Genomic DNA, 8938 nt, shown 5'->3' with positions numbered 1-8938 from the left:
GTTTTGGAGTTTGTACGTGTTTTGGAGTTTGCATGTGTTTTTGAGTTTGCAAGTGTTTTGGATTTTGCAAGTGTTTTGGAGTTTGTATGTGTTTTGGAGTTTGCATGTGTTTTTTAGTTTGCAAGTGTTTTTTAGTTTGCAAGTGTTTTGGATTTTGCAAGCGTTTTGGAATTTGCATGTGTTTTGGAGTTTGCAAGTGTTTTGGAGTTTGTACGTGCTTTGTCTCTAGGGGCCACCGTACGAAGCTGCACAAGACACCCACAAACGTATTTCACTACAACGTAGCGCCAAAAATATGACAGCTGCTGTAACATAAGACTGACATCCAGCTAACCAGAGCTAAAAAGATATTTAAAGAAAACATACCGTTTCCTCAGGTTACACGAGTTGAGTTGTTTCACGCTGAAAAGTTGGTTTGTTTTGGCTCTCACTGAAGACACTGACACTGAAAACATGGCTGTTCTTTTGTTCTGCTTTTAAGCAAAACATTCTTTGTATATGAGGCCAAGGGTGTTCATCCTCTTCAGCTCTAGCGTAGACTCTGCCATGTTTTCATGTTTCTTCTTTCCGTGTGTCCGCTACTTTGAAACGCTTGGGCCACTCTGCCCGCCACAGTTTCAAACTGGTCATGTGACTGCATGGCCACATCTCATTGGTAAAAACTCCCCTGGCAGCATGTTATCTAATGTGTTAAACTAATTTTTATTTTTGTTTTAAAGTAACGAGTCGAATTGTGCAAATGTAGCGGAGTAAAAGTACAGTTTCTTCTTCACAAATGTACTCAAGTAAAAGTAAAAAGTATCGTGCAAAAAAGGTACTTTAAAAGTACATTTTTTTCAAAAAGGTACTCAAGTAAATGTAACGGAGTAAATGTAACTCGTTACTACCCACCTCTGGAGAGTACCCAGCCTCTGGTACAGATATGTAGACGACACCTGCGTCAAACTCAAAAGACAAGAAGTGGAATCCTTCACGGCGCACATTAACGCCATGGACAAAAACATCAAGTTCTCCAGGGAAGACATAAAGGATAACTGTTTGCCTTTCCTGGACTGCGCTGTGCACATTGAAGAGAATGGCAACCTCAACATTGAAGTTTACCGGAAGCTCACACACACGGACCAGTACCTCCTCTTTGACTCCCATCACCCTCTGCAACACAAACTTGGGGTAATCAGGACCCTACACCATCGGGCAGAATATGTTCCCTCTAAGCCTGAAGGGAAAAAGAAGGAACACACACATGTAAAGGAAGCACTTAAAACATGCGGTTATCCTAATTGGGCGTTTATAAAGTCAGCAAAGAGGCACAGGAAAGAAGATCAGACACCAGCGAGGGAGGATAACAAGGACAGACGCAACAACATTGTCATCCCCTATGTAGCCGGTGTATCAGAAAAACTCAGGAGAGTTTTCTCCAAGCATGACATCCCGGTGTATTTCAGACCCAGCAACACGCTCAGACAGAAACTGGTTCACCTGAAAGACAAAACTCCTAAACAAAAACAGAGCTCTACATTGGAGAGACCAAACAGCCACTTCACAAGCTCATGGCACAACATAGAAGAGCCACCTCCACGGGACAAGACGCAGCAGTTCATCTGCATCTTAAGTACAAAGGTCACTCTTTCGAGGATGCAAACGTTCACATTTTGGACAGAGAGTACAGATGGTCTGAAAGAGGAGTGAAAGAAGCCATTTACGTCCACTGTGAGCGACCATCTTTGAACAGAGGCGGTGGTTTACGACACTAACTCTCTGCCATCTATAATCCAGTTTTGAGATCCCTTCCCAGAGGCCTTAACGCCCACTCACATCCTGGGCCATCTGACCTCAGGAAATCACATGATAAGGTGGGGCCAGGTTTCACAATGAGCTCACCCGAAACCCTGGCTGATTGTGACCAACACCTGCTTTCACACCTTGGCTCATGTGATTAGGTAGAGGATCATCAGGGGGTCCTTTGTCCCTCTTTGGGGGGAAACTCCCACTGGGTTTAAATCTGGGACTCTCCACCATTTGACCCTTAGAACTGAAGAAGCTTCTCGGATGAGAGGTGAAACGTCTTCAAGCAACTCAAAGAAGTCCAGACGCTTTTCTTTCCAAGCTCCTTAAACTTCTAAAGATGACAAAAATTAAGGACTCAGTTGAATAGAAAATACAAAATAGGTGAAGTTCTTAATAAGACCAAATCTTGATCTGTCATTGAGTCAGAAAAGCTGAAACAAATGTGAGAAAAAGTGCTCAGCTGCATGTGGTTTAAATTGTGGTGAGGATCCATTAATTATCCATTGCCTTTCACTAGAGTAATCAATCATCTCAATCGCCTGTGTCAGCTGATGAAAGAATCCAATCAGTGCATTGAAATTGGATTCAAATAGCAACAAGGAATCACTTGCACTGATAAACATGGCTATCAATAAGCTTTAAAATTAGGTAAATACAACCTCAAATAAAAATATGTGAAGTAAAAGGCTAGGTCCCAACCTCAACCGAACTTAGATGCTTGGCTGGGTCCTTCAGAGAGCTTTGCAACATTGCAAAGAAGAAGTCGACAAGATGAAAGAAACACATAATGTCATACAGAAAATCATTAATTCAAGTTATTTGTTCAAAAGGTAGTTACACAAGCTATCATGAATTGAACCGAATTCATTTAATAAATAATATAATAATAACAATTATTACTTTAAAGTAGTTGCAGTAAAAGAAAGTTCAATCGTTATATGATGAATAAACCCCAGCATGCATTGATAAAAGAATTTCTAGTTTGCCATACAAATAAATTTAAAAGGCCTGTTATAATATGCATTTCCTCCATAAAAGTAGCCTCACGGAGAACAGCTAATACACACTATACATTTCCCCTCAGGTACCTGTGCACGCAGCCGGCTTGTTAATGTTACTGAGCCAAAGGTCTACACAAAAGGAGAATATCCTGGCTCGTATGCTTACGGAGCCTGGGGTCGTGATCCCAGACCAGAGAAAGGCAAAGAGAGCTGGTATTGGCTGGTGATGTTGACATTGAGTAACGTACATGCCAACTATGTTCGTCTTTACAGCAGTCTAAGTTCTCTCATCATTGGAGTGAGCGTCCCAGGTAAGGAACTGCTCGCTTCTCTTTGTTTATTCCCCTACGAAATGTAAAAAACCCTTACTGTTTATACTGGGATCACACTGAAGTTGGTAAATTAGTAGTTTATTGAATCATTTGAATTTCCAAGAAAGAAAGACATTAACCTGGAGGTTTGTTGTACGTTGGGTTACTGAATGTGTATGGAAAGGACCGTTTAAAGTTTGCTAGGTAACTACAATACCTAACTGTACCTAAAATTGAATTATGCAGACCACAATAAAAGTGACTTTACTCTTTAATATTATAAGAGAACACTGACATTTTCCTTACTTAAAGTGGAATAAAGTAAAGTGCACGATTGTTTTAATTACTGGCACATTTCTGTGAAGCAAATTATAGTTTTAAACTATTAACATACGTTTATTCCTCCTTTTTCTTCTTCAGGTAACGTCCAGATCCACTCCTCAAACCCAACTACCAACACCATCCAGGGTCCAAATAATGTTCTGTATGGAGGGGCTTTGTACTACAACTGTTACAACCAAGATTATGTTTGTCGATTCAATCTCACCACTAAAAGTGTCACAACCTTACAACTACCAAAAGGCACCAGGTTTGTCACGCAACTCAGAAAAGGATAAAATAAAGAATAACTATGACAGAAACTTTCACTGCTATCCTCTGTTAACCAGGTACAACTCAAAAGGTAACTTCTGCCATCTTGAGGAATGCTACCCATACACTGACCTGGACCTGGCAACAGATGAGTCTGGTGTCTGGGTGGTCTACACCACCACTCAGGACTTTGGCAACTTGGTTCTCTCTAAGCTAGAGGAGGGTGAAACACCAACACTTAGGCGTACCTGGCGCACTTCAGTCTACAAGCGGGCAGTGACCAACACCTTCATGGCGTGTGGCGTTCTCTATGCGACACGTTACATTAACAGGGAGGTCGAGGAGATCTTTTACTCATTCAACACCGTGACGGGACAGGAGAAGTTCAACATTGGCATCTTCATGAACAAAATGTCTCCCAACATTCAAAGCCTAAACTACAGCCCTGTGGACCAGATGCTGCATGCTTACTGTGACTCCAACATGGTTTCCTACAAGGTGTTGTTTGGGTAAATTGATGTTGTTTCATTTCTGCAAAATTGATTGATCTCTATAAAAGTCTGAATTCAAAACAGTTTTTTCTCAAGATGTTTCGTGTTTAATGCATCACATTTCATAAACAATGTATTTCTCCATTAATCTAATTCTACCAGTGTAAATAAATAGTTCATTGTTACCTTGTACTCTCTTTATTCAATAAAATCAATATTTCCAGTGTAGTGGTTTTAATGTTCAGAGTCAGTCTAACTATGTTATTATATATTTTTTTTATGTAAACATACAAATGTCATATTCTCATAAAAGTTACACGATTGTTGTTCTGACATTTGTGGAGAAATCCTTGCAGTGACATTAGCGTAGCAGTTATCTAAATAAGTAAATTAAATTCAAACTGATTATCAACTCGTTAGTTGTTGTACCAGTGTATTACTCTAAGTACTGGCTCTTTCCATGCGTGACATAAAAATCCTCTTTTTTTTGAATGCAGAAAACTAATCTATGATTAATTTTACAGACAATTTTTTTTGAAATGGCCACATGAATAAAAACATTCCTACTTTCTAATAGTATCTACCATTTACATTGTTTATGGAGATATTTGTGAAATATTCTCCAGCATTTACACTGACTAACCTTAACATTGTGTAACATTTAAAAATTATCCTTCAAGTATCTGATATTACACATTTTATAGTTCATAATTCAAGCGCAGACCACCAAGGTGCAATGGCCTACACTCAACTGATATGCTGTTGTGTTTATATTGTAAAGTAAAAACCCTATAATAATATAAAAAAACCCCAGAGAAACCCCAACAATCATATCGCTCCCATGAGCAGGTGATTTGGCGACAGTGGAAAGGAAAAACTCCTTTTTAACAGGAAGGAACTTCCAGCTGAACCAGGACAGGAGAAGGATGTCCATGTGCAGCAATGGAAGCAGATATGGAAGGTAAAATCCAAAGTGGTCCCAATGGTATAGGGCAATGTATTTTGATTTCCACCAGTGATTCGATTCAATTTTGACACAATCCCCTACTGGGGAGACTCAGGTCTTTTGGAGTGGAGGGCCCACTCCTGAAGACCTATGACTCTGTGGTGGCCTCAGCCATCTTTTACTGTGAGGTCTGCTGAGGCGGCAGCATCTCTGCTGGGGACAGGAAGAGACTGAACAGGCTGATCCGGAGAGCCAGCTCTGTTCTAGGATGTCCTCTGGACCCAGTGGCGGTGGTGAGTGACAGGAGAATGGTGGCTCAGCTGTCGTCCCTGTCGGACAACATTTCCCACCCCATTCAAGAGACTCTGACAGCATTGAGCAGCTCCTTCAGTGGCAGGCTGCGGCACCCAGGCTGGGATGGAGAGATTTCGCAGGACTTTCCTCCCAACTTAATGTCAGACTCTACAACATGGTCTCTGAAGATGGCCACACACGTGCAGACAGACACACACACATCCCATACACAACTGTAACTGTCTCCCTGATGTGCAGTATTACCAAGTGCAATTCTTTCCTACCATAACAGAGCATTTTATTCTATTTTGTACAGTATTTTATTCTAATTCATCTTATCATATTCCATTGTGTTTATCTTAATTTTTACTGCTCTTAAATTTGTACTTTCTGCCGTGACCCAAATATTTCCCATTTGTGGGACTAATAAAGGTTTATCTTATCTAATCTTATCAGTACAAATCCGTTATTTTATATCTATGTATATCCATCCATCCATTCGCTTCCGCTTATCCTTTCCAGGGTCGCGGGGGGCGCTGGAGCCAATCCCAGCTGTCATAGGGCGAGAGGCGGGGTACACCCTGGACAGGTCGCCAGTCTGTCGCAGGGCCAACACACAGGGACAGACAACCATTCACACGCACATTCACACCTAGTGACAATTTGGATTAATCAATTAACCTATCCCCACAAGCTGCATGTCTTTGGATGGTGGGAGGAAGCCGGAGTACCCGGAGGGAACCCACGCAAACACGGGGAGAACATGCAAACTCCACACAGAAAGACCCCGGCCTGATGGTGGAATTGAACTCAGGACCTTCTTGCTGTGCGGCAACAGTGCTAACCACCGTGCCACCGTGCTGCATGTATATCTATGTATATCTATATATAAAATAAATCTAACACTTGTGAGACCTTAGAGGTCACATCTTGTAACTGGAAGGTTGCCGGTTCGATCCCCAGCTCTATCTGTCCTGGTCGTTGTGTCCTTGGGCAAGACGCTTCACCTACCGCCTACTGGTGTTGGCCAGAGGGGCCTGAGTGTCTAGAAAAGTGCTATATAAATGCAATCCATTATTGTACCTAAGAATAAAACACAAACAAATATGAAGGAGATTTTTCAGGCTGGCTTTTTATAGCAGATAAACACCTTAAAAATATTTTGCAGTACATCAAAAACTGAAGAAAACCATGAATCAGCATATAAACATTACCTAATGCTGAAGTGAAGCAGAGCAAAGTTAAGGAGGTTTTATTAGCGACTACAGCTAAGCGTTTTATAATTTGGCATAATTATTAAAGTAAAAATTTTTTTGGTATTGAACAGCAGAAATTGGCCCTTCTTTTCGGAAGTCTGTTTTGGAGAAAAAAGTAGCGGGCAGCAGCACTTTACACAACGGTAGACTGGTGCGTAATAAGCAAGTGAATAATGCAAAAAACAGAAATTTTAGTACATTCAGAAAGAGAAAGCTGTGCATGAAGTGTGATTTTCTCATGGTGGAAGCAAAACAGCAAAAGGAAGATGGAATTCATGACAATCTTTTTCAAATGTGAAGCGTAGTCTTGATCTTCTTTTGCTGTTGGTTCAGTGAATTTTGGTCGGAGAGTGATGAAACCTGCAGCTTCAGAATCTGTGAGATGTTGCCTTTCAGCACCCAGTGGCATGTCCGCGTTGGGTGAATGGGGGGGGATGCATGCTTTGTGTTTACATCTTTTTGCAAAATCCGTTTACATCATTAGCTGTTTGATGATTGAAACAGTTTTGTGAACTTTAACCTCAGACTCTGCCGTTTCTAGCAAAATACATTTACATTTAAAAATCGATTTGGGGTATCAATATCACATTATTCAAACTAAAATCAATTTCTATGAGAAAATCTATTTTTTAAACCTACCCCTACAGTGTTAGTAGTAATGTTAGAAGCTGTAAACCCAAAATAGTTAAAATCTTGATGTTTTTGTTACTGAAGACTTTATTATGGTTCTAACCGATGTTTGCATTCAGTTTTACCAAATGACATTATTAGTATATGAACAGTTTTTACAGCATACATGACATATCTGTGGTATTTGTAGCTAACATCACTGTTGCATAAAATAGTCCTTAAACTGCACTTTTTAAATCATTGCTTTTTTTTCTTGCAACATAAATGCAGCATACATGATATATCTTGAGCATTTGCAACATCTGCTAAGATTGCTGTTGCACAGAAAAAGCCATTGCCTTTTTTGGGGGGGCTTGGTCATGTGACAATAACTAGCTACAAAGCTTCAGATCTGAAGTAGGCCTGGTAGGCCAGCAAGTATCCATCGTTGTACATGTAGATCTGCTTGTTGGTGGGATTGTAGCTCAGACTAGCCACTGCTTTAGCTACCTTCTCCAGTGGTATTGCTAGTGAGTTGTCTTCTTTGCCTGTGGCTGTGTCGAAGGCGTAGAACACCTCCTCCCGGTACTCATTAACGTAACGAGTTGCGTACATCACACCGCACACCATGAAGGCGTTACTTACTGCCTTCTTGAACAGCCTCGTTTCCCACGTCTGTGTCACGTTGAGACTCTTCACCTCGCTGTCCCAAACTAACCGGCTGATCACAAGGTTACCATGGTTACCTATAGTGGCATAGAGAGCCCACAGTCCTGTTTCATCTGCCTCTACATCAATATCACTATTGAGCCGGCAATCGTAGTAACAATAAGGGAACTTGTTGTTGAAACCCACACCAGTGCCTGGAAGAGTCACCCGTTTGACCTCGTTGGTCTCCAGGTCGTACCGGCAAACGTCTGCAGAGCGGTAGCAGTGATAATACAGAGCCTCGCCATACAGGACAGCGTTCGGACCTTCATTTGTGCTGGGATGACTGTAAGATGAAGCAAAGGTAAATTCTCTGTGGTTTGTTGAGGCCATGAAGTCTTCATAGGTTTGGTAAAGGCGCACAGTGTTGCCCCAGATGTGGCTGCTGAGCAGAGGTTGAACCCAGTAACTGTTCTTCTGCCCCTCGCTCTCGTTCTGGGCTTGTTTTCCCCACGAACCAGAGATGTAGCTCTTACCATGAGGACTGACTTTAGTCGTGATAGGGTCACTGATGTTGGTGATCAGACCTCTGACGCAGTGCTTGTCCTGAACTGGAAAGATAGAAAGATCAGAAGGTTTTTGAAGCAGATGATGATATAGATACAGTCAATCGTTGTCATTTATCATCATTACTTATCATACCCTTAAGGTGTATCCTTGCTTTGAAAAGGGGAAGCTTTTTATTTCTAGACTGGGATGGCTCTGTACTGGGTCTGACAGAGGGCTGGGTCGGTGACCCAGCATTTTGAGTTATTTTGTATTTTTGCTTATTTATGAAATAATATAAAGTTCTCGGGTTATTATTAGTTGGTATTAGTTGAAGTTGAGTCTAGTTTATTAGACTCGTTATCCATGTTCATGTCCCCTTGCTTATGAGCCTTTTTCTGTTTAAAATGTGCAATCTCCTTGTCTGTGTAGGTTCCCCTTGTGTCTTTGTGCTCTG

General features: G+C 41.2%; 2 protein-coding genes across 2 annotated transcripts in view; one reads left to right on the top strand and one right to left on the bottom strand.

Moving 5' to 3' along the window:
- The window catches only part of LOC102306289 (olfactomedin-4), a 21130-nt gene extending 16732 nt beyond the window's left edge, over nucleotides 1–4398 (top strand). The window contains exons 5-7 of the mRNA XM_005948970.2: nucleotides 2873–3100; nucleotides 3521–3689; nucleotides 3769–4398. Of these exons, the coding sequence (XP_005949032.1) occupies nucleotides 2873–3100; nucleotides 3521–3689; nucleotides 3769–4204 (833 nt within the window). The 3' untranslated portion in view covers nucleotides 4205–4398. The remainder of the gene's footprint in view (nucleotides 1–2872; nucleotides 3101–3520; nucleotides 3690–3768) is intronic.
- A 2160-nt stretch (nucleotides 4399–6558) lies between these two features.
- The window catches only part of LOC102308576 (olfactomedin), a 7478-nt gene continuing 5098 nt past the window's right edge, over nucleotides 6559–8938 (bottom strand). Inside the window, exon 5 of the mRNA XM_005948978.3 lies at nucleotides 6559–8546. Within this exon, the coding sequence (XP_005949040.1) occupies nucleotides 7684–8546 (863 nt within the window). The 3' untranslated portion in view covers nucleotides 6559–7683. The remainder of the gene's footprint in view (nucleotides 8547–8938) is intronic.

This window comes from Haplochromis burtoni, unplaced genomic scaffold (genome assembly GCF_018398535.1).
Source record: "Haplochromis burtoni strain Fernald_Lab_line unplaced genomic scaffold, NCSU_Asbu1 Contig_627, whole genome shotgun sequence".
NCBI lineage: Eukaryota > Metazoa > Chordata > Actinopteri > Cichliformes > Cichlidae > Haplochromis > Haplochromis burtoni.
The sequence above is the reverse complement of the archived record's forward strand: the minus strand, read 5'-3'. Positions and strand labels throughout refer to the sequence as shown.